The sequence below is a fragment of the Pseudopipra pipra genome, chromosome 20 (assembly GCF_036250125.1).
Source record: "Pseudopipra pipra isolate bDixPip1 chromosome 20, bDixPip1.hap1, whole genome shotgun sequence".
Lineage (NCBI taxonomy): Eukaryota > Metazoa > Chordata > Aves > Passeriformes > Pipridae > Pseudopipra > Pseudopipra pipra.
The window spans coordinates 9,773,732-9,801,427 of NC_087568.1; the positions used below are offsets into that span (position 1 = coordinate 9,773,732).

The following is a 27,696-nucleotide window of genomic DNA, read 5'->3' on the forward strand; positions in this document are numbered from 1 at the left end:
GCTGGAACGCCGCCGCAGCCCGCGCGTGCGCACACGGGGTAGCGCTGTCGCCCCCGCCTCACACACACAACGCCGCTGCGGCGCCCCCGGGGTCGGCGGGAAGCGGGACGGGGAGGGAGAGGAGAACCAATGTGGGCCCGCAGGGAACCCGCCCCTGTCCCGCAGTGAGGAGGAGCCGCCGCCTCCGCTGCGCAAAGCGCGCACACGGCGCCCGCGAAGGAGCGGCTGCGGCGGCCACCGCCCAGCGCCCGCTGCGGAGTCACTGCGACGGTTACCAGGGCACGGCCCCCGCGGCCAATCAGGCGGCGTGAGCTCATCCCCCGGGGCTGCCGGCCAATCGCCTGCGACATCAATCATTCAATTCGGCCAATGGGGAGCGCTTTCAGCGGGCGGGGCGGGCACTCGCAGGCCGCCGTTCCCTCACAGCACAGCCAACAGACAGCGGGGCGGGGCCAACGGGAGCCAACGGCTTGAGTGACAGCCACGCGGCCAACTGGATCGTCTCGCTTGTGGAGCCTCGTTATAAGCAGCCAATCGTTGCTGCGCGTGGACTCCTGGGCGGGAAAAAGGCGGCTGCGCGCGCATTCCGCTGCTATATAAGGGCTGGCGGTTGCCTCACGCAGCCAGAGTCGGTTGGGGGAAGGTTGGGGTCTGTGTGAGCGCTCGTAGCAGCCGCCATCATGAGGGAGATCGTGCACCTGCAGGCCGGGCAGTGCGGCAACCAGATCGGTGCCAAGGTCCGGGCGGGGAGAAGGGGCTTCGGGGGGGAGGGAAGGAGGGGGGCGAGAGGGGCGCGGCTGGCCCGGCGCGGCCACCCCTGACGCGCTTCTCTCCGGCAGTTCTGGGAGGTGATCAGCGACGAGCACGGCATCGACCCCACCGGCACCTACCACGGGGACAGCGACCTGCAGCTGGAGCGCATCAATGTCTACTACAACGAGGCCACAGGTAGGGCCGGGCCCCTCCCGAGCCGCCCCCCCCCCGGGCTCCCCGCGCCCCCCGGCGCCGCAGTGACGGCTCTCGCTGTGTTCGCAGGCGGCAAGTACGTGCCCCGCGCCGTGCTGGTGGACCTGGAGCCCGGCACCATGGACTCGGTGCGTTCCGGGCCCTTCGGGCAGATATTCAGGCCAGATAACTTCGTGTTCGGTGAGTGCGCGGGGGCGGGAGGAGCCGCGGGGTGGGGCAGGGCCGGGCACTGCGGGGCTGCCCCGCCGCACATGCTCCGAGGGACCGGCCCCGCGGGGCTTATCCTGGCGTGGAGCACCGGGATTGCGGCTGGGAGCAGCTCCCAGGCGGCACCAGAGGTCGTTGCTCTTTCTCATTCTTGCTACCGCCTCCCTTGCCACACCGGGAGAAATGGAGTGGCTGCTGTATCATTGATAATTAATGTTTTGCCTGTGTCTGCCGAGCCACTGCAGAGGTGCCTGTGTGAAACCACAGCCCTTGCGCTCGATAAGATGAAAGCTTTTTCGTGGAGCCTGATGCTCTTAAGCTTTGCTTGCAAGCAATAAGCAGGAAGCAGTGACCGTAATCTAATACGAAAATGGCTCTTTTCCAGGTCAGAGCGGAGCAGGAAACAACTGGGCAAAGGGCCATTATACGGAAGGTGCTGAATTAGTCGATTCTGTGTTAGATGTTGTAAGGAAGGAGGCAGAAAGCTGCGATTGTCTGCAGGGCTTTCAGCTTACTCACTCCCTGGGTGGTGGCACAGGCTCTGGCATGGGTACCCTTCTCATCAGCAAAATCCGTGAGGAGTACCCAGACCGAATTATGAATACTTTCAGTGTGGTGCCCTCCCCTAAAGTGTCAGATACGGTGGTAGAGCCCTACAACGCCACGCTCTCGGTGCACCAGCTGGTGGAGAACACGGACGAGACGTACTGTATCGATAACGAGGCGCTGTACGACATCTGCTTCAGAACGCTGAAGTTAACGACCCCCACCTACGGGGACCTGAACCACCTCGTGTCGGCCACCATGAGCGGTGTCACCACCTGCCTGCGGTTCCCGGGCCAGCTCAACGCTGACCTGCGGAAGCTGGCGGTGAACATGGTCCCCTTCCCTCGCCTGCACTTTTTCATGCCCGGTTTTGCCCCGCTCACGAGCCGTGGGAGCCAGCAGTACCGGGCTCTCACCGTGCCAGAGCTCACCCAGCAGATGTTCGATGCCAAGAACATGATGGCAGCGTGTGACCCGCGTCACGGCCGCTATCTGACGGTGGCTGCCGTCTTTAGGGGCCGCATGTCCATGAAAGAGGTGGACGAGCAGATGCTCAACGTTCAGAACAAAAATAGCAGCTATTTTGTTGAGTGGATCCCCAATAACGTTAAGACAGCGGTCTGTGACATTCCACCTCGCGGCCTCAAAATGTCTGCCACCTTCATTGGCAACAGCACGGCCATCCAGGAGCTGTTCAAACGCATTTCTGAGCAGTTCACTGCGATGTTCCGCAGAAAGGCCTTCCTGCACTGGTACACGGGCGAGGGCATGGACGAGATGGAGTTCACAGAGGCTGAGAGCAACATGAACGACCTGGTGTCCGAGTACCAGCAGTACCAGGATGCCACGGCCGAGGAGGAGGGGGAGTTTGAGGAGGAGGCTGAGGAGGAGGCAGAGTAAAGCTATGCAGTTGAACACCTGTAAATTTTGTTTAAAGTTGTATGAACTCTCTCTCATTCAAAGGTTCTGTTCGTGTTGTGTTATTATTGCTGTTTCCGAGTCACTCCCAATGCTGTACAGGCACCATTAAAGCAGTTTTCACAGTGCAAAGCCCCGTCTCCTCTGTTCTTTCCGGTAAGCTTCCCGCGTGCCGTTCCCGTAGGTGAGCGAGTACAAGTCCCGGAGGTCTGGAAAAGGAACACGGCGGACTTGGCATGAGCACTCCACGGCAACGCCCCTGCTCTGCTGCCCTCAGCCAGGTGCTGTGTCACTGGCATGGTGACAGCCCTGCTGTGGGAACTGGAGAAATTCCCTGGTATTCCTTGTGATCAGGTACTGCTGGAGGGGGGACATGCTGACACAGAGGGTGGAATTGGCTCCAAGCTGTATCTAAATTTAGGTCCCTGCCCATGGCCTGTGCAGCCTGGCAGGGCAGGGGCTGAGCAGCTGCTGGGCTGGGCACGAAGGGGCCACTGCAGGTTTGAGCTGCCTGGGCATGAAATGGTGCCAGCGAGTGCCACAGCACTGAGGGTGTCCCTGGCACCGGCTGAGCTGATCCAGCTGATCCACAGCAGCTCCTCAGCTCTACAAACCCAGCAGGGAGCTGTGGCCTGGCCCAGGAGTGCTGGGGACAGCTGTGACAGGCTGGGTGGCACCTACTGCTGGGGACAGGTGACACCAGAGCTGTCCTGTGCACTCAGTGCACGCAGCACTGCTGCAGTTGCCCTTAAATCACTGTAGGGATTTTGAAATTAAATCAGGTGTTGGTGCAGCCTCTGCTTTTGGGGTGAGCTGAACACCTGACAGTGACATTGGTTTGTCTCATGGAAACCCTGTATTAACACAGCACATTTTTACTGTGGAAAAAACGTGCTCAGTGTCACCTGAAGTGACAAAGCTGGACAGGAGGGAACAGGCTGCTTCCCTGATGGAGAAATTCTGGTCAGGGTTCTAAATCATAACTGCTTTGGTTTAAAGGTTTTCTGCTTTAATTAATTTTCTCCACCCAGAGCCAGACTGGTTGGAGCAGTTAAAACTGTGCTGACTCCGGTGGCTCCTGGGGCAGGGAAGTGGGAATGTCAGACCTGCACAGAACAGGCTGTAGGGGGAAAGATGGCAACAGATCCCTAAAGCCTGAATTAACACTGAGGAGTTATTTTTGCCCTTGATTTTAGGGTGGGTTTTTCTTGCTCCCTGGCTGGCAGGGTGTCCAGCTGGGATTTTCCTGCCTGGCTTTCCCAGGTCCTGTTGCAAGTCTCACTAAAGCCACACTCACTGCCTCAGCCTCTCCATCAGCCACAGCCCAGCCCTGCCAGGATGATTTTCCTACTCTGCTTTCAATTCTTCCACATTTTATCTATTTTATTATTTTCCCTCTGCACTGCAGTAAGGACAAGCCATGGGTTTGGTTCTCCCTGATTTCCCACCCACATTAGTGAGCTGTGACCAAACGCAGCAATGTATTAGCTGCTGATTTGTTGAGATTTTAGCCTGGTACTTTCCCTTTACACACAAAATTCCTCCAGACCTCTCCTTTTAGGCAGCACCAAGACCTGACAAGGCTCAGGCAGGCACATGTCCTGATGGCCGGTCCCATTTCCCACACTTTTTATGCCATCTCAACCCCTTTGTATCATCTACCTTTTGCTTTTTATCAGACTTAAAGCTTTTCAGAACAGAATCCTTTCCCTGACATGTGACCAGTGGGGCGTCACTGAGTCTCTCCTGCCTCAATAAGGGGGTGGTGGCTGGAACTGTGCCCTGGTGAGCCTGGCAGTGGGAATTCTGGGCTCTACCACAGCAAGCACAGCTCCAGAAAAAAAACCAAAACTACTACCTGTGTGGAACATTTCAGCAACTGTTCACTTCCATTCCACCCCAGCTAATAACAGCATTACTTAGCACAGTAATTAATATTGGTGACTTTCACTTCTCACTCAGCTGATGAACTTACGTGGCACAAAGCCCGTGTAGGCAGGTTTCAGTCCACCACTGTTGTAGATTTTGGTGTCTGGCCAGTGTGTCAGGGGAAATCTCATGCCCAAGGTGAAAGGTGGATTTTTCTTCAAAAGCTGGAAAAGAAAAGGAAAAAAAAAAACCCACAACAACATGAAACGGTTTATTTTAAAAAGTACTATTTTTACCGAAGTCATGTGCTTTGACTCTACATTACATAAAATATTTAAGCCAACATAAAGCAATTCTCTTTCCAACCCTGCTTTTTTTATAATTAAAAGCCAGATTGAAATCTCCCCTTTTCCACTCCATAAGTTTTTCTCCTGGCAGGTGTTGGCAGCAGCCTCTGGCAGTGCCCAGAGCGAGTCCTGGCCCAGCAAGTCCAAGTCCTAAGGATCTCTGCTGACCTTGGGCATCATCCCCAAGTCCTAAATGCCTGGTGCTTTGCTGTGAGCCAGCAGTTCCTGCTGGAGCTGGGCACACCTGTGCTGGGTTTGACCCACGAGTCCCACAAACAGCAATTAGCCTGTAATTCCCAGGCCGGGAGGAACAGGAAGGCTTAGGGAGCATAAGAAGGGAGAGTGTAAATCATCTCCTGGGAGAGTCCCTGCCCTCCGAGGGGCTGGGCAGGGGGGTGGGTGTCACAGCCCCCCAAAGGTGTCCCTGGAGCTGTGCCACCCCCTCGGAGGGGGGGTCACACCGTGGGGCCAGGCAGCCCTTTGTGGCTATTATTGCCGGGTGCAGGCAGGGAGCGGTGATCGATCCAGCCCCGCACGTAACCTAGGGCAACAGAGATTTAGGGCAGAAGATTAGTGGCTTGAAGTCAGAAGCCATCTTAGATGGAATTGCGGTGTGATTCTCTCTCCTTTGCGTGCCTGTTCCCTCGGTGCTGCTGAGCCAGCCTGGATTGCGCCGGATCCTGACACCTCCCTCCCTGATTTACTGCACGGCAGCAAAGGGGCAGAAAGGCTCTGCAAGCAGCACGTTTAGTTTGGGTGATGCCGGGGTTGGTTCTGTGCGCTCCATTCCAGTCCCTGTTCACGGCAGCAGGGAAGGAGAAGGAAGCCAGAGCGGGGAAACACATCTCGGCCAAAGCACGACGTGCTCAGCTCCCTGACTCATTTCTTCCCAGCTGATTTCTCTGAGCTGGGGATGCTCAATCTTGGATGTTTTTCCTACATCAGAGGCATGACAGCGGCTCCCGGGGAGCAGGAAGGGCTGGAATGTCGTAGCCTGCTCTCAGTGAGCTCATAGGCGCTCACCGGGGCTGGACCAGCGAGGCTGCTGCATCCCAGGGATCTCCCTGCATCCCAGCGATCTCCCTGCATCCCAGGGTTGTCCCTGCATCCCGAGGGATCTCCCTGCATCCCAGGGATCTCCCTGCATCCCAGCGATCTCCCTGCATCCCGGGGATCTCCCTGCATCCCGGGGGATCTCTGCATCCCAGGGATCTCCCTGCATCCCAGCGATCTCCCTGCATCCCAGCGATCTCCCTGCATCCCAGGGATCTCTCTGCATCCCGGGGATCTCCCTGCATCCCGGGGATCTCCCTGCATCCCAGGGATCTCTCTGCATCCCAGGGATCTCCCTGCATCCCGAGGGATCTCCCTGCATCCCAGGGATCTCCCTGCATCCCGAGGGATCTCCCTGCATTCCGGGGGCAGGAAGGGATGTGCTTTGAAATACAAGCTATTAACTGCTGTGGGAGGGATCTCATTTTCCCGTGCGGGAGGATTATGTGGCATCGTAAGGGAGCTCTTACAACACACTTTTCCAGTAGGGATATTTCTCCCCAAAAAAGGAGGAGAAAGAAGATCTAGATCCCTTTAAGACAAATGATGTTAGTAAAGGAAAAAGCCTTACAACCAATTAAAAGGGAGACACATTCACCCAAGCAGCACAGGAAGCCATTCCAGCACTGCCATCCAGATGGAGAAGATATATTCCATAAGGGAAGTGCAGAGAGTTGCATCCTGTATTTCTGCACTCAGAGCAACATTTTTAACAGCCACCTTTGACCCAGCCCTCAGTAGATTTGCTTAATCCTTTCATGAACTCGTTTATCCTCCCTTAATGTCCCAAGGAAACAAGTTACAGAATTTAATCACTCGTGTTTTTTTCAGCATTACCCAACAGTTTGATTTGTACTTATAACCCACTTCTGATCCTACCACTGAAAATTCAGGTGGATCAGCACCAACACTGTGCACATTCTTATTTCAGCAATATGTGATTTACCTGGTAGTTGTCAAATTCCTTCATTGCCTTCCTCACACCTGGGATGTAGGTCAGACCAAGATTGTTGGTGAAGCAGGGGATGAATCCGGTGTAGCCTTGGGATGAAGGCAAGAGAGAACATTTTCTGCTTGAGAACACACATATCATTTAAAGATCACCCAGTCTGGAAGTGGAGGAGCCTGGGATGAATATAAAACCTCAGAGAATATGAAGGAAAATTTAATCTATTTAAATTTAAAATTAACTCTTACTCCTGAAGCATCTTCTCTGAAAGAGTTTTTTTCTTATGATTCCCAAGGAAAGCACAATGGGCTGAACTGATTTTTGTTGGTCTCCATGAGTATGGAAGAACCATTTTCTTACAGTCTTTCTTTACATCAACAGCTCTTTCACGTTCTTTCCCAGTTTAATACACATTCAGGCATTAACAACCAGGTGTCCAACCTTTCCTCCTCATCTGCTCTGCCCATCCAACACATTTCCAGGACAGAAACTTAATAAAGTCTAAAATTACATAAAACACAGAGAGGTAGAACCTTAAAGCATCCAAAGCTCCCTCTTTCCAAAGGAATGCTTTGGAGAGGGGAAATTTGTCTTCTGCATCTTAAGGCATGGATGTTCCCTCATTTTAACTGAAATATTGTGATCCCTGTATTCCTGTGGAGTGAAATATCCCACCCACTGGTGTTGGGCCCTCGAGGGGGAGCTCAGTCCAACACCCATAACAGTTCTTCTGCTGCACAGGAACCTTCTTCCAGAGCAAGTATAAACCTTGTAGGACAGGGTTCATACCTTTATGGTGGAGCCACACACCACTGTGGGTGGATTTGGGGATCAGAAAAACACCTTATTTCAGGGAGAGGAATAACTGCCTCAGTGGGAAGAGATGCTCAGAGCCACTGGGGTGGGACAGGGTCCACAGCCCATCTCTCCTCACTTTCTGGAGCCTGCAGGGAGCTGAGGTGGCTCCTGAATCCCTTCCACCTGTCCACTGGCTCTCAGCATCACACCCACAGGGGTGACAGCATCCCAAAGAAACGCCCCTGCATGGAGAGGAGCGGGGGCATCTCCATCCCAAAGTGTTCAAAGGAGCTGGAGCAACTGGCCAGTGCCTCTGAGGTTTCCCCATGGGGGAGAAAGGGTGACCTGATTTCTTCTGAGGTGGCCTTGTGCTGCACATGACCCCCCTCTCTTTTACCTAAAATGACTTTCTGTCGGATGGCATTTGGAACAGGCAGTACTGGCAATGGATCTTCTTGCTCCTCATACGGGATTTCAGCCCCTCCTGGCAGCGTGAAGCCTCCAGTTTCAAGCTGTTTAATATAGGAAAAATAAAATAAACACCAGTAAAACTCGCTTCTTCCCTTGGCTCCATTGCTTAAATCTCTGCCAGAGCCTGGGAATGGCAACTGCCATTTCCAGTTCTTCCCAGCTTCATATTCAGAGCTATTCCAAGGATTTCTGGTAAAGTCAAATTACTGGATGAGCAAGCAGTAGATCTTGAAGAGACCTTTGCAAAATCCCCATGGAGATCAAGGGGAGCTTTGGGCGTCAACTCATCTGCAAATCTGTTTCTGAGGGCAAGGAGCAGGAATACCCCTTCTTGGGATTTATATCCAAGCCAGCTTTTGACTCCATACGTCAAACCTCTAATCTCTGCCTTCAGAGGATTTGCAGAGCCACGGCTGCTGGAACGTGACAGATGCTGTCAGTGGCTTGGGAGGGAACGCAAGGCACAAGCACGTTGGTCCAGAGTGACACCAGCTGTGGGAGGCTCAACAGCCCCAGCTCCACAGGCAGATCCCAGAACCTGTGTTTAAATGAGGGGTAACGATGGTCGGGGCAGTTACGGGGTCAGAAACCCGGCACGGAACCAAAGGTGCTGGGAGTGCTCTCTTTTCAGGGGCAGGAGGAGGGTGGAATCAGAGCTCCAAGGGCACCCAAAGCCTGGCTGCTCAGCCCAGCAGGATCTAGTGACTGGGACTGAAGCTAAGCCCAACCAAATGAGAAGCCTTTTTGGTCAGGAATCACAACTAACTATTAAAACAGCTTCCAGAAGATGCAGTAGATTTGCCACTGCTGGAAACACTGGTGTGTCTGACCTTCCTCTGCACAGCATTCCAGACCTTCCGCCCTCGCCCTTGCCATCCACATCCACATGAGATTCCACCCTCACGCCCCTGCACCGAGGAGATCCCCCCGTGCCCACCAGCCCCCGACCCCCCGTCCCTCCCCACTCACCGCCCTGCTCTCCGCGCAGGGCCCGCAGAGCTCCCCGGCTCCGGGCCCTTTTCCCTGGCAGCAGGACAAGGGGACCTCGGACAGCTGCTTCTCCCTCTCCTCGGCCGCGGGGTGCAGGGAGAGCCCCCCCGGGCCCCACTGGTTGGGCCAGGTCTGGTGTGTGCCGGGCGCGCCCGTGTCCGCGGGGCGCTCCCAGTGCGCGGGGTTCATGTGCAGCATCATGGGCTCGTCCTGCGCCCGCCCCGGCCCCGGCAGCGTGGGCCTGGGCCCGAGGAGCAGCTCGGGAGAGGTTGCTGCAGCATCATAGGGAGAGTAGCCTGTGGGACAGACAGAGTCAGGAGGAAGGAGTGGCCCAGGGTGGGATTCCCATCGTTTGGACCCCCCCACGCCCCTCTGCAGGAAAGGAAAGGAAGCTGAGATTGAACAGCGTGGAATCATAGAGTAGCTCGAGTTGGAAGGGATTAAAAGGATCAGAGAGTCCACTCCCTGCACGTCCCACAGGCTGTGAGTGCCATCAGCTCCACCAGGGAAACCTGCAGAGAAAACCTGCACAAATACAAGTCAAATGACTTAACTTTGTTCCTAAGTGTCACCTAAACTGTAAAATACCAGCCAAGGCAGGAGGAAGGGGAGAAGAGCTCAGCTGGTCAGAGCATGGTGCTAATAACACCAAGGCTGTGGGTTCAATCCCTGTACAGGACATTCATTAAGACCAGTCACAGCACTCCAGGAATGGCTGGAGCTGTGTCAGGAGAGGTTGAGGCTGGATATTAGGAAAAGGTTCTTCCCCCAGAGGGTGGTTGGCACTGCCCAGGCTCCCCAGGGCAGTGGGCACAGCCCCAAGGCTGCCAGAGCTCCAGGAGGGTTTAGACAACGCTCTGAGGGCCAGGGTGGGATTGCTGGGGTGTCTGGGCAGGACTGGATGATCCTTGTGGGTCCCTTCCAGCTCAGGATACTCTATGATTCTGTGAAAAAAAAATATCCTGTATCCTTAACTCCCTGTGGCTGCATCAGCTCACCCCAAACACTGAGGAACTCTGGCACTGGCATCATTGCTGCTCATCAAGGAAAGGCTCTGCTGTAACACTGGCATAAAAGACTTATCCTACATCCAGCATATGCTAAATATCCACTCTGAACCAGGGACAGAGCCCTGTGGATCCATCCACACTGTGCAGGGACAGCTGGGCTTGGCAACTTTTGTCTGATTTTCCCTCAAAATCCCCTGTGATGTGGCTCCCCAGGTGCCCCAGACTGTGTGAGCCCCCAGCCCAGGCACTTTCCTGTGCTCTGTGCCAGCAGGGAAGCCCATTCCTCAGTGGTTCCAGAGGAGGATCACTCTTGTACCCCACAACCACCATTTCCTTGCTGGAAAACTGCTACTAGCTCTGCCTTGTCTTTTTAAAACAAACCAAATTCCTCCCATTTTTGTGCTCATGGGTCATTATTTTTCCACCCTCTGGTCATTACAGCCTTCCTGTGACCTCCTCTTGGGAGGACATCTGCATCCCAGTGCAAAGCCCCAGGGATGAGGCTCCATCTTTCAGCAAAGGCTCCATCTGGAGACACTCAGTTTGTCTGCAGTTCTGGGTCAATGGTTGAACTCGATCTTAGAGGCCTTTTCCAACCTGAATGATTCCATGATTTCTGGGGAAATACAGTGCAGAGCAAAATTTGCCCCTTTCCACAAGTGTATAAACTTCTGATGGGCATTTAGGTTTACAATCTGCCCATAATTGTGTGATAAATTGTATATACTGTATATAACTTTGTGAAGTAGGTATAATATGCTCCATGTAACTGAATTATCAAGTGTCCAGGCTGGCAACAAAATAAAGAAAACTCCTTGATGAAAGCGATTTTTCAATCCAGTGTGCAAATTTTAAAGCACAACTTGTCTTATTTCTTACTTAATTCTTAATGAGAATGTTGCATCTGCTCTCCTTCCTCCCACAAACCAAAGCAAAAGGAAGCTTAAATTGTTTTGTACTTGAGAAATCCACATGAGCTCCTTCTTATGACCCTGGGTTTTGCAAACTGATTGATTCAGAAAGGCTGCACAGTGAGGCACTAAATGAAAAGCCAGGAGAGCTCTGAGCATATGATTTGAGTAAATATCCACATTTTCAGGTCAGGTTCCTGCCTGTGCCACAACCTCCTCAGTGCCAGCACAGATGATGGATAACTCAGCACAACCAGGGCTGATGTCATGGAATCACAGAATGCCCTGAGTTGGAAGGGACCCACAAGGACCATCCAGTCCAACCCCTGGCCCTGCACAGACACCCCAACAATCCCACCCTGTCCCTCAGAGCCTTGTCCAAACCCTCCTGGAGCTCTGGCAGCCTTGGGGCCGTGCCCACTGCCCTGGGGAGCCTGGTCAGTGCCAACCACCCTCTGGGGGAAGAACCTTTTCCTGAGATCCAACCTGACCCTGCCCTGGCACAGCTCCAGCCATTCCCTGGGTCCTGTCACTGTCACCAGAGGCAAAATATCCCCAAGGAGCAGAGCCTGACCTCCCTTCCAGCCAGAAAACAACATGGGATTCAACTGACAGAAGCCAGCAAAGTACTTGGTGCCCATCAACGAGGCTTTACCAAAACCAGACCTTGAGAAAAAGTCCTGAGACCAACTTAGCCAAAGGCCACCACAGGCCCAGCAGTGCCATGAGCCCTTTGATCTCCATCACAGAAAACACCCAGGGCAGCACCAGAGAAGGGTTTAAGGGGTGGCACAGTGACAGCAGGAGCTGTTGGTGGGGAGTTCCCAGCACAGCAAGGTGTGGCTCCCCATGGCCACGTTCTCCAGCATCTCACTAAGGAGCAGCAAACGTGAGCTCTGAGCTGCAGCTGAGGAGAGAACCAGGAGAAGGGTGGGATAATGAGAGAGGGCAACTGGGTCAGCTGGTTGGTTGGGTCCATCCAAACCCTCTTTTGGTCCAAGGAAATGCAAATTTAAATGTCCAGGAATGAAGGCTGTGAACACCACCTGTGTAGTAGAGACCTGGATCCTGGAAATCAGGGAGGCCAAAAGTTTGGAAGAAGGTACATGGCTTGAATTCCCAGTGGGAAATGGGAAAGCATCACTTTGTGTGGTTGTCCCTGAGGAAATAAAGACCCAGATCCCACATGGGCACGTTATCCTTGTGTTCAGGCTGGAGAAGGCTCTGTCCCACTGTCCAGGGCTCCACAACAGCTACAGCTCAGCCACAGGGGGTGGGACATGGCAAATGTGCTCCCAAGGGGCTGACCAGGATGGCAGGGCTGTGCCCTGCTTTGGATCTGCTCAGCAGGGACCAGACACTGCCCCAAAGGGCTGGGACTTGGTAGGAGATTCCTGCAAATTCCCAGCACTGGGAATCTACATGAGCATGTCTCAGTGTCTGATGGAGGAGATGGGGCCCATTAGAGAAGAAGGGAAGGGAAAGAGAGGGAGAGGAGGGAAATGAAGGCACAGGAGCCCTTCTGCTGAGCTGAGGAGCAGCAAGAAGCCAAATCAACCCCAGTCAGGAAAGGATTGGAGGTAGGAGAGTCAACCTCCCCAGAAAGATGGATTTTAGCCTGTGGAATTGTGCTGGGTTTGGCTGGGATAGAGGTCATTTTCCCTGTAGTAGCTACTCTGGGCCCTGGTTTTGGTTTGTGAGCAAGAGGCTGTGTGGGGTTTAACCCAACCCGACAGGAATCTGGGAGAATCGGGGAGTGAGTTCATAAAACAGGCATAAAATCACTTGTCTTCATCTAACTAAAGATAACCTGGGAACTAAAACTCTCCTCTCCACTGGGCACCAACGTGACAATCCCCACCCTCAGGAGCTGAGGCCGAGAGCTCCAGCCCCTCACCGTGCTGCCCTCCAGGCACCTGCACTCCTACCCCACCACTGCTCCCAGGAAAAGGTCCCATTTCACCCAGGAGCCAACCAAGGGTGGGCACAGACCCCCCTGCAGGTGACTGACCCTGTGCCCACCAGCAGGGCCCATCCTGGTGCAGGGAGGAGACCCGAGCTCTGCCCACCTGGATGCCCAAGGAGGGAACTGAACTCACTGACAGTTTTCAGCTTGTGCAGCGGGGCCAGCACGGAGCGGGGGCTCATGGCCACGGCAGGGTCTGTCAGCACATCGTGGGTGGTTCTGCCGTAGGTTTTCCCAAACCTGTAGGTGTACTGAGGGACATAGCCCGTGTAGCTGGGGAGGAAACCAGAACAGAACCGTCACCGGGATGGAAGGTGCCCTCCGGGAGATAAACTTGGAATCACAGTTTGAGTTGGAAGGGACCTTAAACACCATCCAATTCCACCCCCCCTGCCATGGGCAGGGACACCTTCCAGGTTGCTCCAAGCCCCGTCCAACCTGGCCTTGGACACTTCCAGGGATGGGGCAGCCACAGCTTCTCTGGGCAACCTGTGCCAGGGCCTCCCCACCCTCTGAGTAAAGAATTTCTTCCCAATATCCCACCTAACCCTGCCCTCTGGCAGTGCAAACCTGCAGAGCTTTTGTGTGCTGGAAACACCACGTCCAGGATCACCTGGGAGCACCTGAGCCCAGGGAAGGTGGTTGTACAGGATGTGCCCCTGAGTGGGAATGAGTTGCTGCCGCCGGAGCAGCAGCACGAGGGGAGAGCTGAGGAGACACGTGTGGTTCCACATGAAGCCAGGAGGGTGGGTCTGGGTTTCACACACATGTTTTCATGTGGCAGCATGAAAACTGGCTCATTGATTCCCAGGCATGTGCAGGCACAGGCTCTGGTTTGTGGAGGAGCACGGGATGAGCTCAGGGGGCAGCATCTGTGGATGGGAAAACTCCCAGCGGGAGCACGGCCTGGGCTGGTCACTTTGGCAGTGCTGACATCCACAGACTCCCAGCTAAGATACCATTCCCAGTTCAACATGCCCCAGTTTAAGCTTTGCAATGCCTCTCTGCTCTGACACAGTGAGCAACTGGGAAATTCCCAATGTCCCTTGTTCAATATTGAAACTCAAAAGCAAAAGAATTCCTCGCTTGGACCCTCCACCCCTCTCCACTCGGTCCCAGGCTTATGGGCCCACCCAGGCACTGCCTGGCATGGGGGAGGCAGGGGTGGGCAGGCAGCTGCTCAACCCCAGGAACAAATCTGGCTCTGTTTTTTTTGGGATCTCTGTGCTACCTCTCTGCTCTCATCCCTGGGACAGGCAGTGTGACTTTGGGTGGCTGAGGGTAGGGCAGGTGCTGGAGCTTTGGCTCTGCTCCGAGTCACCACGAGAAACTTCAGCTACTCCAGTCTCAGATTTCCTAATGGTGATGTTATTCCACCACTGAAGGAAGGCAGAGCTGCCAGTTGCAATGGACAGACAGAAATATTCAGTCAATGAGCCCGGCGTGGAGCCGGGGACAAAGCCAGATGATGCATGAGGATCATAAGATGATGAGTAAGTACTTTCCCTTCCAAATAGTTTAAGCAGCAGCGAGCAGAGCTGTGCATTCACACTTGGCAGGTTTTCCCACTTTGCATGCGGGATCCCTCCCCAGCAGCCGCCGGAGCAGCTCGGTGGCTCATCCCCAGGGACTTCCAGTAAGTTCTTGCAGCATGGGGAAGCAGCACCAGGATGATAAAGCTGAGCAAGAGCACAAATGACACAGCCTGGGTAATTACAGGATGGCTGGAGGGATTCTGATCATGAACAAAGTAATTGTTGGGCTGAGAGAAGATTCCATTGCCCAGCAATTAAACACGAGTAACCCGAGGAGCCCAGCGAGTCAGTCTGGGTGCCCGGAGAAGGGACCTGCCAGGGAGGGAATTACAGTGCTGCTGATAAAAGTTTGGGGAAGAGACCAACCTCAGCAGGGCTGTTTGTGCCCCTGTGCTGGGGACTGTGATGCAGGACCCCGAGGGATCCCCATTTTGCCAGTTCAAGCTGCAGTGGCTGCTCTCAGGCCTCACTGGAGAGCAGCAATCACCCCCTGGCCCAAGGCTGAGCCCATTTCCCTTTTCTCTTGCTCAGCCCTATCTCTCCCATCACCACTCCCCAGACTGTGACACCCAAACCTGCTCTGCCTCCCTGGTCTCCAGCCTTGGCCCTGGGCCCATCCTCACTCAGCTCCAAACCCTTCCCAGCTCTGCAGAGCGAGGGCAGGGTGGGCAGGGTGGGCAGGGCTGTGCTCAGGATTCATGGACTGACCCCTTCTCTGTGCACCAAGATTCATGGACTGACCCCTTCTCTGTGCACCAAGATTCATGGACTGACCCCTTCTCTGTGCACCAACATCCCAAATCATCCCATTCGTTGGGCAGAGGCTTCCCAAAGCTCTCGAGCACAGCATTGGCATTTTCAAACTCCTGCTGTGACCATTCATAGAATCATTGAATCAACAGGGTTGGGAAGGACCTCTGAGATCATCGAGTCCAACCCTTGACCCAACCCCACCTTGTCACCCAGCCCATGGCACTGATGCCACATCCAGGCTCTGCTCAAACTCCTCCAGGGACGGGGACTCCACCCCCTCCCTGGGCAGCCCATTCCAAGGGCTGATCCCTCTCTCTGCAAACAACTTCTGCCCAATGGCCAACCTAAACCTGCCCTGGGGCAGCTCCAGGCTGTGCCCTCTTGTCCTGCTGCTGGTTCCTGGCAGCAGAGCCCGACCCCCCCCGGCTCCCCCCTCCTGGCAGGGAGTTGCAGAGAGTGAGAAGGTCTCCCCTGAGCCTCCTCCTGTCCAGGCTGAGCCCCCCCAGCTCCCTCAGCCTCTCCTCACAGCACTTGTGCTCCACACCCTTCCCCAGCCTCGTTGCCCTTCTCTGGACCTGCTCCAGCCCCTCCATGTCCTTCCTGAGCTGAGGGGCCAGAGCTGGGCACAGCACTCCAGGGGTGGCCTCCCCAGTGCCCAGCACGGGCAGAATCCCCTCCCTGCTCCTGCTGCCACACTGTGCCTGAGCCAGGCCAGGATCCATTGGCCCTCTTGGCCACCTGGGCCCCCCTGGCTCCTGTTCAGCTTCCTGTCCATCCACACTCCCAGCTCCCTTCCTGCCTGGCTGCTCTCCAGCCATTCTGTCCCAGCCCGTGGGGCTGCCAGGAGTTGTTGTGGCCACAGTGCAGAACCTGGCCCTTGACCCAAGAGACAACAACCTGCTCTGATTCCCTCATTGTGTTCGTGGGTTCACCACACATGGCACAACTGGTGACACCTGTGACACAGCATCTTCCCCCCCTCCTGCTGGCACCTCAGTTCAGGGAGCACTGTCTGCTGGGCTCTGGCAGTGCCCTCCAGGCAGCTCCTCCTTGCCCTCAGCCACCCAAAGCAGATGCAAAGCAGCACCCTCAGCACCCACAGGGGCTCGGGGGGACGCCATGAGCCTGCACAGCACCAAGAAATGCAGCAGCAGAGTTTGGCTGCTCCTCCTGCCTGCAGAGGCTGGGTCAGCCCTGGAGAGGAGCAGCCCCAGCTGCTGTGTCTGTGCTGGGCTTGGAGCTGCTCCCAGGGCAGCTGCTGCAGGCAAGGGAAGGGCTTGAGGCTTTTGGGGGTGCGAGCCCAGCCACAGCCCCCTCCTTGCTGCTCCTCCTCTTTCCCTGCCAGCACAGGGCTTTGACAGCACACACAGAAAATCACATCAGATGGCCACAGCAATGCAAAAATATGCCAAAAAACCCCAACCCCAGAGCTTATGTAAGCGTGGAAGGTACAGAGATCAGTAATGGAAAAATCCTGCATGTCACTGTGATGGGAAGGACTGATTGGATCAGCACTGCAGGAGCAGAGTTTAGGGAATGTGCTCCACCCTCTATCAGTGGCTCAGGATCTGCCTCCTGCCCATACCTGCCCTGCACCCAGGGGACAGGGCTGGCATTCCCTGTGCCAGGGCTCGCAGCCTGGTCAGGCACCAGCTCACCTCAGGCTGGGCTAATCTGAGTGATTTTGTGTCAACAGCAGCTGGTTTTCCTCAGGGGCCATCCAGCCCTTTCCAACCCATTCACAAGTCTCACAGACCACAGGACCCCAAACACAACTTCTCTGTTCCCAGTGAAGCCAATCCCTTATTCCTGCCACTCCTGTCCTACCTCCTCCCCTGTAACTCATTCCCTCTTACCCTTGGCAGCTTGGTTTCTTCTCTCCAAGCCTTTAGAGGAGAATGTCACAAACACCTTTGGAAAGAAATCCTACTACCTCTGGACCAGACCACCAGCATCCACAGTCCCTGACTCATTCCAGACCTGCCAGCAGGACTGTGGCCCAGCCCATTGACCAGAGAGTGTCATGTCTGTGTAACTATTTACTCAAAGGAGACTTTCAAAAATCCTTGGTGCAAAAATTATGACAGTTCAGAAGCCAAACCCTGCACAGTAGCTCTGGTAACATCTGGCAGCTTAAAAGAAACAGAAAAAAAAAAAAGGAGGGGAAAAGAAAAATTTTGGCTTTGCCCTCAGTGTGCTTTGCCATGGTCTGCAGTTCTACCCTGCTGGAAGGTGCTGCTTCTCCTGGAGCTCTGTCTCCTTCAGAGCACTGTTACATGGAATATTTAATAGTGTCTTTAAAAAAAACCCCAAAACATCATGAGTCATAAATACTACATGATCCCAACCAGAGCTATTTGCATCAGAAATGGACCTTTTGGATGAACTTCAGCACTTACCCAGGGAGGTAATAGGGGTTTCTGGGGAAGATGTTGTTCCCCCTGGAGGCTGCCATGGTGATGTTACGTCTGGTGGTGGTGGAGGGGGGAAGGAGACACAGCCTGACGTGGTCTCCAGGGGAATCTCTGTGATGTCAGCACCTGACAGAGCTCCATCTGCAGCACAGAACTCCTCAGGTTCTCCTGGACACAGCTCCTTGTTCCCCCACCTGGAAGCTCTGGATGAGCGCAGCGGTTTCATGGTGCTTCTCAGGTGTCCTGAGGGCTCAGAGCCCTGGGGCCAGTGGGGCCAGATGTTCCCTGTAAGCAGCCCCAGCACAGATCCGTGTCCATGGTGTGGTTCATGGCCAGCACGGACCCAGGAGAGCCTGGCTGTGCCTGCCTGGCCAGGCCAGCACTGCCCACAGCTCCTGCTGCAGGTGCTCCCACCACAGAAACCTCCAGGCACCAGTTCAGGGATTCAGGGGGAGGCTCAACCCTCCTCTCCCTGCTCTTCAGTGCCCTCCCAGGTCTGGCTGTTGGAGGATGTGATCCTTCCCTGCCAGTTCCATGCAGGATAAAGGCTGTTCCAGTCCCAGTGTTGTATGGTCACGTTGTCTGGTGTGTGCTGGGTTTCTCCCCCTTCACCTGAAGAACACGGGGCTCCTGTTCACTGAACAGCCCAGAACCCTACAATGGCTTGGAAGGGAGCATAAAAAACATCTTGTTTTAACTACCCAGCCACAGGCAGGGACACCTTCCACCAGCCCAGGTTGCTCCAAGCCCCATCCAACTTGGCCTTGGACACTTCCAGGGATGGGGCAGCCACAGCTTCTCTGGGCAACCTGTGCCAGGGCCTCCCCACCCTCACAGGGAACAATTTATTCCCAATATCTGATCTAAACCTGCCCCCACCACCACCACCTGCCCCTGCAAAAAAGCCCCCCCCTCCCCAGCTTTCCTGGCTTTCCACAGTAACTGGGCCCCAAATGTTCTCATGTCAAAGATCCCCCCATACCTGTTGGCACCAGCATTGTTTCCACCAACGCCAATACCAGTCACCAGCCTCACTCACTGCCAAAGTTCCCCATGGCCTTGGAGAGCTTGGCCATGTGGCTGCAGAATCCCTTTAAGGTTTCAAAGCTACCAGAAACCACAGAATCATTAAATCATAGAATCAATGAATAGTTTGGGTCGGAAGGGACCTTTAAAGCCCATCTAGTCCAACCCCCCCTGCAGTGAGCACAGACACCTTCCACTGGATCAGGCTGCTCAGAGTCTTGTCCAACTTGACCTTGAACACTTCCAGGGACAGGATATCTGCCACCTCTCTGGGCAACCTGTTGAATATTGGAGGGTTGTTCTCACCTGTTAAGTGCCTCAATTCCCCCCAAAATTGTAGCTGAAGGTATCAAAATGCTGTTTGACTCTTGTCTTTGGGTGCCTAAACTGAGAGATCTGGTATTTCCAGCCTTTATAAGATGTATTTGAGTTTGGCCAAGTACCTGAGCTCTGATCAGGGGCAAAACTGCCCAGCAGTGTGAGGTCCACAGGGTGGATGGGTGTGCCAGGGGTAGGATGGCTCTTCTCAGAGATGCACAGGGGAAGACCAAGAGGGAACAGGCACAAAACACGTGGGGAAGGCCCAGCAGACACAAGGAAAAATTCTCCTCTGTGGGCACAGAACAGCCCTGGGACAGGGTCAGGGGAGGGGGTGGCATCTCCAGCCTTGGAGATGTTCAAAGCCCAGATGGGTCAGGCCCAGAGCACCCCAAAGGAGCTTCAAAATTGGCTCAGCTTTTAGTGGACAGGTTGATAAGGGACCTACAAAGCCTAAAGCACCTGATCTTAACACTAAGATGACAAGTTGCCTGCTGAAATGCAGCACTAACCAACAACCCCAGACCATTCCAGGTTCAACCAGCCCGAGGGGCCTTGGGTTGGCACCTTTCCAGCATTTCCAGAAACCCCCTCAAAGCTCATTTCTTTAGATGGTCAAGGGCTGCTCCCTCCAAATCTGGGGGTCACACACTTACCAAAGAGCTACTGAACAATCACACCAAAATATCAGTGCTCAGGGCATACTTGGGTAAAAAAGAAGTAGAAATTCGCTTTTGTCAAGGTTATCATTAGAATTTATTGATATGAGAGAAACTTGGTATGTCAACATGTCACTGGAGGAACAGCACATCCCGATGGAACAGGAGCACAGAGCCTGTCTGGTGACTTTACAGCACAGGGCTGTGTGTTACTGGGGTACATATTCTGGGACAGGACAGAAATACTCCAGAAATACCATGGCTGAGTGGTTTGCCAGGTGCCCAACAGGCTGCAGCAACTCCAGCTCCCACCACCCAGCTCCGGAGAGATGGCACACACAGGGAATGGCAGCTCCCCCCCAGCCACAGGGGAAAGAACTGGGGGTGAGGGTCACCTGAGCCTGGGCAGGGAAGGTGAGATGACCTGGGCCCTCCAGCTGCTCAGCCACAAAGGGGCTCAGAGGAGCAGCTCACATGGGGACACCCCACACAGCCAGGACAGGACACCCCGGGCACGGCCCTTCCCGGGCTGGGGAACTTCACCAGGGAGTCTGATGTGCCCAGGGAGCAGACACAGCCATGCCACACTCCATCCTGGCATCTGCCAGTTCAGAGGCAGGGTTTTTCCTTGCACACAATCATGCCTGTGTTGTAACTGTTCAGACATTGCCTCTCTCAGCAGTGCCCTCTCGCAGAGCTCGCAGCACAGACAGCCAGGCATCTGTGCTTGTGGCTAAGATAAAAATTATCTTTTTCATCTTTACTGGAAATATATGCTATGCTGGATGCTGCTTATTAAAAAAAAAAAAAAAAAAAAAAAGAAGCCAAGTGCTGAGCTTTCATCTTCTCCCAGCTTATGAAATGTTTGGTTTGGTCCTAAGTATCTTGCTAAACGATTAAAGAGGGAATAGCAGAGTATTCCCCAGGCACCTGGTAAATCCACAATGGATTTATTGTAGAAACACACTGAACTCTCTAACTCACTCCAAATGGACTTCAGAGCCCTCTAAAACCCTCCAGAGAATGAGCTGTTTGTGACACGACACACAAACCAACCCCAAGTTCAATGAGTAACCGGCCCCGCGCTGCACGGGGAGCACCCGAAATACAGGACAGACCCCCTGAGGGGATGTGCCAGCCCAGCTCCCAGGGCCAGGGGACAGTGACAGAGCCTGGCCGAGCTGCCCCTGCCCAGCTGATGGCACAAACCTGCTGCAGACCTGGGGAGGAACCTCTGACACCAGGCACACACGTGTGGGTGCCCCCAGACACACGTGTGCCGGGGTGACCCGGGAGCTGCTCCCGTCCCCCCCGTGAGCTGTGACAAGTGACAAAGAGGGTTCTGCTCTCAGCCACCCGGTTTCACCAAATCTGAGTTCCCTCTCACACGTAACAGCATTGACTTAAGAGATCTCATATTGATGGGTAATTATACAGGATTAATTGCACATCAGTCCATTGTGGCTACAAGTTCATTAGGTTAATAAATCTACATAGTGACAGTAGTACAGTATCAGCTACTTCTCAATACAAACTCCCTACCTAGCCTTAATTTGTAGGTCAGGGGAAGATCTTCTACCGCAGTGACCTTCCCATGACCCTTTAAACATTCATTTTCAAAATTATTTTTTTTTCTAGAAAAAAAAAAATCCAGTGTGGGGAAAACGCACATATATAACCAAAGCAGTGCTTAACAACCACAGGAAAACAGAACATCATCTTGGACTCTTGTTTCAGCATCCTCTGTAGACCCTGGCAGTGTCACTCCCACAGGGTTGCTAAAAATGCTCCGTCAGTTCCCGAGTCCATCAAACCATTTCCCAGCTCCAGACGTTTCTGGCCTCTCGCTACTGTGTGTAGCAAGAGCACACAGAAACACTTGCTAATGTGCACAAGACTTCCATCTGATTTAATGGAATAGCTCTAGAAGGCTCAAGTCTTTCCTTCCAGAAACCTGTTCTCGAGTGGCTCTCGCCGACCGGCGCCTTCTCTTCCAGCCAGGAGAGAGCTCCAAGTCCCTCCGAGTTCTACTCATTCCTTTCGCCTGAAGTATCCAATAAAACCCCCTCTCACAGTATTCCCAGGAAATGATTCAGAAGAGGAGATGATTTTTCAACCAAATGAGATCCTCTGGTCCTGTGTGTCAGACCATGGCCAATAGAACGAGCAGCTGCCATGGACGTCTCAACTTAAATAGGGCCCAGTCGGGGAGGGGAGCGAGGTGGCCTGACCATCTTCTGTGAGGAACAGGCAAGGAGACCCCAGAGTCACTCTGTTCTCGACAGTTTGTCTCTCTGTCTGGAGTCAAATGTTTGATTCCAATTGTTCTAGCAGGAAGTGGTGGATCATGTCAAAAGTGGGACGGTCTTTGATATCCCTGCTCCAGCACTTCAGCATCAGGTCGAACACAGGGTTAGGGCACAGAGGAGTCTGGGAGAGATAGATCTGAAAGGGAGAGAGTGACAGCTAATTCAGTGGGACCTGCACAAAACAACTGAACCTTTGCTAAAGTAACACCAACAGACAGTTCCATTCCAGGATTACAAGACACAGCCACCATGCAGCGCTGGAAATCCAGTCACTGAGCCTGGCAGTGGAGCCTGGACGGGGCCCTGACACCACCTCAAACAGCACCATGGACACTCTGCCAACTTGTCTGATGAGCTGGTCACAAAACAGGCCTTTGTCTCCCAGAAAACATGAATGCTTCAGAGGGATTTTTCTTCCAAGAGACAGCAAAACACAAACCAAAACCAAATTTACCACAATAAAATCCAAATACTTTCAACTCACCGTAGACAACCCATGAGGCTTTCTAAGCATCATGACAGCTTGTTAGCAGAGACAGAAAAAACACCTTTTAGAGCTTTTCTACAGCACAGCTTGGCAGAATGATTTTATTTCCCCCTCTCATTTTTTAGGCTCATATTTTTTAGGCTCTTGATTAATTGAGAGACAGTGATTAACCCCCCCGATCATTTTATTTCCCTTAATTCTCTGGTGCTAAAGGTGATTTTTGGGAGAACAGTGAACTGTTCTGAACTGATATTCCAGTTTTGGGTACTGAGGAGCTGGAGTGTCCTGCATCATCACTGGTATCTAGTGAGGGCAGCAACAGTGGGGTGCACAATCCTGGGAGTGAGTGAGAGGGGACAGAATGACACAGGGAAGCCCTTCGGCAACTGGAGATGGCCAAAGGCCTCCTGGCATATGTGGAGATACTACAGGGAGTACCTAAGCCCTGGGAAGTTACAAATCCTCCTTCCCCACCTCCCTAAGTGCTTCCTCATCTTTCAGAGGCATTGCTGGGGGGAGAGAGTTGACAAAGGAATTGTGCAGGAGAGCCTGGAAAAGCCAAGGACAGGGCAGAGTGAAGTATAATAATAAGAAAGAAGCACTGGACAGGGCCAAGGGATTCTTCCAGTGGGACTCCAAGAGAGGAAAGTTGGTGCAATAAGCCCAGATAAAGGGGAGGAGAGGCAGGACACACGTGAGAAGTTGAGCAGTGGCAGCAGAGACTCCTGCAGATGAGGTAAGGCCAGCAGAGAGCCCCTGGGAACATCCACCTGGATGGGACCAGCTCCAGGGAAGGAAGGAGCTGTGTTTGCTTCCTCACCTGCCTGCCCTGGCTCCTGAAGAACTCCCCCGTGTTCTCAATGACCTGCTCATCCGAGAGGAGGCTGTAGGGCTGCTCCTTGCACAGCACAAACATCTCCCAGAGGGTCACCCCAAAGGCCCACACGTCGCTGGCCGTGGTGAACTTGCCCTGTGGACAGAAAGCATCTTGTAAGTCCAGGTTGTTTCACAGCCCCCTTTCAGCAAAACCCCTTTCAGTCTGCACCCTCTGCAGCTGAACACAAGGATGCAGGATCAACACCTGGGAAAATGCTCCCAGCAGAGCAGGGGAGCTGCTCTCAGCCACACACAGAGGGATCAAGGCATGGCATGGCTGTTTGTGGGGCAGGAACAGTCGTGGGACCCCCGGGACAGCTCTAAGAAGGTGCAGTTTTCACTGGGGCAAACCTGTTGCAACAGGGAGCAGATCCCAGAGAAAGCCAGAGACTTCTGGCCCTCCTGAGACAGTGTGTTTGCAGCAGAAAATGAGCTGGAGGGTGGACAGCCACTGTCTACCTGCACCTGAAACGGTTCTGAACAGAGAAAAGCCTTTGAAGGGGAAAGCAAATCCCTGGGGGTGAAAGCAGAGCTGGAGCAGACTCCAGACTCTTAGAGAAAACCCTGAGATCATTTTGATTTTTGCACATCAAGAAGCCAGTGACAGTGTGCTTGCTGTCCCTGCTTTGTGTCTTCCAAAAATGTGCCCGAACTGGCTGCGTTTGGAACAATGTGTTCGTGGAGAGAAAAAAGGATTGCTCAGAAAATAACACAGAACACTTGGGGGCTGGAGGGCCTGTTGGGGCTGAAAACATCCAAGCCCTGCAGTGCCCAGGCTTTATCTGGCAACCCCTGCAGTCTGTCAAGGTTTGGAAGATGTTCACACAAGGAAGATGGGATTGACTTCTGGTAGCCTCTACAGCAGAGGGAACTACAACTTTCTCTGGGTACCTGGAGAGCATGTTGTAAAAAAAAAAAATGCAACCAAGTGATCTCACACCAACTGCTCTGAGAAAGAAATACAGGGCTGAATATTAAGGAAGTGCCTCCAGGCTGGGTGTGTTTGGGCTGTGGAACAGTCTCCTGAGGGGAGACAGCAGGACCCCTAAACACGAAACAAAACCCCAGCTCAAAACCAGACTTGGCTCTTGAAACTCAGCAAGTTTTGCCCCTGCCCCTCAGAGCTTCCCAGCTGGGAAAATTAACACAGAAAGGCAACTTCCTTACAATTCCAGCAGGAATCCTGAATGGCAGGCACAGAGCAGAAGTCAGGCCCCAGATGAGGGCTGAGGGCAGGGATGCCATCCAGAGGGACATGGACAAGACCAAGTGGGCCCATGGGGACAATGGTTCAACAAGGCCAAGTGCTGGTGCTGCCCCTGGATCAATCCAGGCTGGGGATGGACAGATGGAGCAGCCCTGGGAGAAGGCCCTGGGGGTGCTGGTGGGGGACAGGCTGGACATGGCCCAGCTCAGAAACCCCCCCATGCCCTGGGCTGATCCCCCAGCGTGGGCGGCAGGACAGGGGAGATTCTGCCCCTCTGCCCCTCAGGTGAGACCCCCCTGCAGAGCTGCTCCAGCCCTGGGGAACAGCACAGGGAGGACATGGAGCTGCTGGAGAGAGTCCAGAGGAGGCCATGGAGATGCTCCAAGGCCAGAGCCACTCTGGAGCCAGGCTGGGAGAGCTGGGGGTGTTCAGCCTGGAGAAGAGAAGGCTCCAGGGAGACCTGAGAGCCTCTTCCAGAGCCTAAAAGGGGCCTAAAGGGGCTCCAAGAGAGCTGGAGAGGGACTTGGGACAAGGGATGGAGAGACAGGACAAGGGGGAATGGCTTCCCACTGCCAGAGGGCAGGGTCAGATGGGATATTGGGAAGGAATTCTTCCCTGTGAGGGTGGGAAGGCCCTGGCACAGGTTGCCCAGAGAAGCTGTGGCTGGAAGTGTCCAAGGCCAGGCTGGATGGGAGCAACCTGTTCTAGTGGAAGTTGTCCCTGCTTGTGACAGAGAGTGGGACTGGATGACCTTCAAAGGTTCCTTCCAACCCAAACCATTCCATGACCTGTGTTGTATTTGCAAGGACACACTCCCTTCCCAGGATATGAGTTGTGTCCAACACAACCCGATGGACTCCTCACCTGGGGCCACCTCCAGCACACATTTTGGTGCTGTCAGGACTGCACAGCAGTGTCACTGCCTCGGGGGCACAGTGGAAATCAGAGGAAGGAATAAAGGGAGGCTTTGTGCAGCCCCTACCAGGAGGATGCTTTCCCAGGCCATCCAACGAATGGGCAGCACAGCTCTTCCCTGGATCCTGTAGTAATCCCCACTGTAGAGGTTCCTGCTCATGCCAAAGTCTGCAATCTTGATGGTGTAGTTGTTCCCCACCAGGCAGTTGCGAGTTGCCAGGTCCCTGTGCACGAAGTTCAGAGATGCCAAGTACTTCATCCCAGAGGCAATTTGGGTGGCCATGTACAGCAGGTTGGAGTGGCTGCATGGAAGGAAAACAAAACAGAAGGAAAAAAAAAATCAACAGAGTTCCCCACAGTCAACTCTTCCTTGCATTTCATGTGTTACAGTGACCTGTCACTATTTTCTGCCATAACAGTGGAACTAAACTGTCTCATTTCAGGGCACAAACAGCCTCCCCTGCCAGACTAAGTCTCCTGAGCTGACTAAGCAGGAACAGGCAAGCTGTCCCTGAAATTCAGGCCCTTGGAATCTGACATCCTTTAGATTTTATTTTTTTTTCAATATCAAACGTTAATCTTGAGATTTTCAAAGAGTTTGTGCATCAAAGCACCAGCTTTTCGCAGAGAGACATGAAAAATTAGGCTGTACAATCTCAGAATCTCATATCTTATGAGCCACTTAGTCTGGTATTTCAAACACCACCACTACTGTGTGCTTATATTAACATAAGTACGTCACTCCACATGAAAAAGAGAGCTTACTATTTTTAAAAAATATGTTAAGCTTTACTGAAAATAAAAACAGATGCATTTTCCATCTAATTTAATTTTAATTCTCCCATTAGCAAAACGAAGATAGCATCAATAAAGTTACATGATACACAGACAGAGTTTGGACCATCAGACTCTCAGCATTCTCCACACACCACTGCTCTGTTTCCCACTGTGCATCTCAAATGCTTCACAAGACCAAGAGCTCATCAGAACACATTTAGTAAACTGTTCACAGTATTTTTCTGATAAGGGTCAGAATAAGAAAGACTTACTCTTCCTTCTCTTTGTGTTCTGGTGACAATCACAGAATGGTAGAATGGTTTGGATTGGAGAGGACCTTAAAGGTCATCTTGTTCCACCCCCCTGACATGGGCAGGGACACCTCCCACTAGCCCAGGTTGCTCCAAGCCCCGTCCAACCTGGCCTTGGACACTTCCAGGGATGGGGCAGCCACAGCTTCTCTGGGCAACCTGTGCCAGGGCCTCCCCACCTTCACAGGGAAGAATTTCTTCCTCACACCTCATTTAAAACTACCCTCTTTCATTTTAAAACCATTGTCCCTTGTCCCTATAACAAGTCTTCCTCCCCTTTAAAAGCCCCCTTAAGGTACAATGAGGAAAGCACTATCATGTTATCTGAATGACAGCACTGTAATGCCTCTCACAATAATAGGTGCACTCAATCTACCCTAACCAGCAGCTGAGCTATCACCAGGGTGATCCAGAGGCAGCCCCTCAGCCCAGCAGAGCCCTGGCTGGAGGGTCAAGGCACCACCTCCCTCCCAGCCCTTCAGTGTGGTGACACCACAACCCAACTGGGTGACCCCTGGGCCAGTCCCACAGTCAGCTCCATGTTGCTCCTGATCAGGGTGGGCCTCTTGAGGCCCCAGAGAAGGAACTTGGCCGCCCTCCTGTCCCCTGTTAAGCTGGTTGTTGGCTTGTGGCACAGCCTCCAGGATCCCACGTTCAGCTGTGCCTCTCCCTGCCTGGGGCTGCTGCTCTTCCCACCCCAGCAGCCCTGTCTTTCCTGTCCCACCTGCAGCCTGGCCAGGATCCCATCAGCAGCTTCCTCTTGGCTCCTGCCCCCTGCTCAGCCAGCTCTGCAGGGTCCACACGAGTGGCTCCACACACAGAGGGACAGGATGGGACACACAGAGTCCTCGTCGTGCCTCGGGGCCAACACCCCAAAGGCAGAAAGGCAGACCTGCCTTTGGAAGAGAACAAAGCTGGTGAAGAAGCAGCTGGGGGGGCTCAGCCTGGAGAAAAGAAGGTTCAGAGAGGACCTTCTCACTCCCATCAACTCCCTGGAGGTTGGAGCAGGTGGGGGTCAGGCTCTTCTCCCGGTGACAGGACAGGAAATGGCCTCAAATTGCATTGGGGAGGTTTAGGTTGGATATCAGGGAAAATTTTTCACTGAAAG

At 53.7% G+C, this 27,696-nt stretch overlaps 3 protein-coding genes across 10 annotated transcripts in view; 1 reads left to right on the plus strand and 2 right to left on the minus strand.

Annotated features, from left to right (window-relative positions):
* The first annotated feature begins 589 nt into the window (after positions 1 to 589).
* TUBB4B (tubulin beta 4B class IVb) lies at positions 590 to 2,769 on the plus strand. Of its 2 annotated transcripts, XM_064677222.1 has the most exons (4): positions 590 to 737; positions 840 to 948; positions 1,036 to 1,146; positions 1,559 to 2,769. In XM_064677222.1, exons 1-4 carry the CDS (start codon positions 681 to 683, stop codon positions 2,617 to 2,619), a joined length of 1,338 nt encoding a protein of 445 aa, XP_064533292.1. In that variant the 5' UTR covers positions 590 to 680; the 3' UTR covers positions 2,620 to 2,769. The 2 variants fall into 2 exon arrangements, with proteins under 2 accessions (XP_064533292.1, XP_064533291.1); XM_064677221.1 differs by having other exon boundaries at positions 840 to 1,146.
* CIMIP2A (ciliary microtubule inner protein 2A) lies at positions 2,684 to 17,825 on the minus strand. 2 transcript variants are annotated; one of them, XM_064677234.1, is made up of 7 exons: positions 17,689 to 17,825; positions 13,135 to 13,274; positions 9,094 to 9,410; positions 8,051 to 8,165; positions 6,853 to 6,947; positions 4,613 to 4,730; positions 2,684 to 2,846 (listed from the first exon to the last, which is right to left on the minus strand). In XM_064677234.1, the coding sequence occupies exons 1-7, from the start codon at positions 17,742 to 17,744 to the stop codon at positions 2,758 to 2,760; spliced, it is 930 nt and encodes a 309-aa protein (XP_064533304.1). In that variant the 5' UTR covers positions 17,745 to 17,825; the 3' UTR covers positions 2,684 to 2,757. The 2 variants fall into 2 exon arrangements, with proteins under 2 accessions (XP_064533304.1, XP_064533303.1); XM_064677233.1 differs by having other exon boundaries at positions 13,105 to 13,274.
* Positions 17,826 to 19,779: 1,954 nt separating this feature from the next.
* Positions 19,780 to 27,696, minus strand: part of LOC135425175 (discoidin domain-containing receptor 2-like) — a 62,357-nt gene continuing 54,440 nt past the window's right edge. For 5 of the 6 annotated variants that reach the window (XM_064677188.1, XM_064677189.1, XM_064677184.1 and 2 more), the window contains exons 15-17: positions 25,568 to 25,802; positions 23,323 to 23,472; positions 19,780 to 22,151 (exon numbers count right to left, since the gene is read on the minus strand). In XM_064677188.1, the coding sequence (XP_064533258.1) occupies positions 22,011 to 22,151; positions 23,323 to 23,472; positions 25,568 to 25,802 (526 nt within the window). In that variant the 3' untranslated portion in view covers positions 19,780 to 22,010. Of the gene's footprint in view, positions 22,152 to 22,499; positions 22,538 to 23,322; positions 23,473 to 25,567; positions 25,803 to 27,696 lie in introns of all 6 variants that reach the window. The other variant, XM_064677185.1, reaches the window with a different exon arrangement.

Bases quoted from the DNA above. Each gene is read 5' to 3' on its own strand.
- TUBB4B (XM_064677221.1), top strand. From the start codon at position 681: ATGAGGGAGATCGTGCACCTGCAGGCCGGGCAGTGCGGCAACCAGATC. The intron at 738-839 runs GTCCGGGCGGGG...TCTCTCCGGCAG, and splicing joins GCAACCAGATCGGTGCCAAG to TTCTGGGAGGTGATCAGCGA. The intron at 1,147-1,558 runs GTGAGTGCGCGG...GCTCTTTTCCAG, and splicing joins GCCAGATAACTTCGTGTTCG to GTCAGAGCGGAGCAGGAAAC.
- CIMIP2A (XM_064677233.1), bottom strand. From the start codon at position 17,744: ATGGCAGCCTCCAGGGGGAACAACATCTTCCCCAGAAACCCCTATTAC. The intron at 6,948-8,050 runs GTAAAAGAGAGG...CTTCATCCCAAG, and splicing joins CCGACAGAAAGTCATTTTAG to GCTACACCGGATTCATCCCC. The intron at 2,847-4,612 runs GTAAGTTCATCA...TTCCTTTTCCAG, and splicing joins CTACACGGGCTTTGTGCCAC to ACCTCCGGGACTTGTACTCG.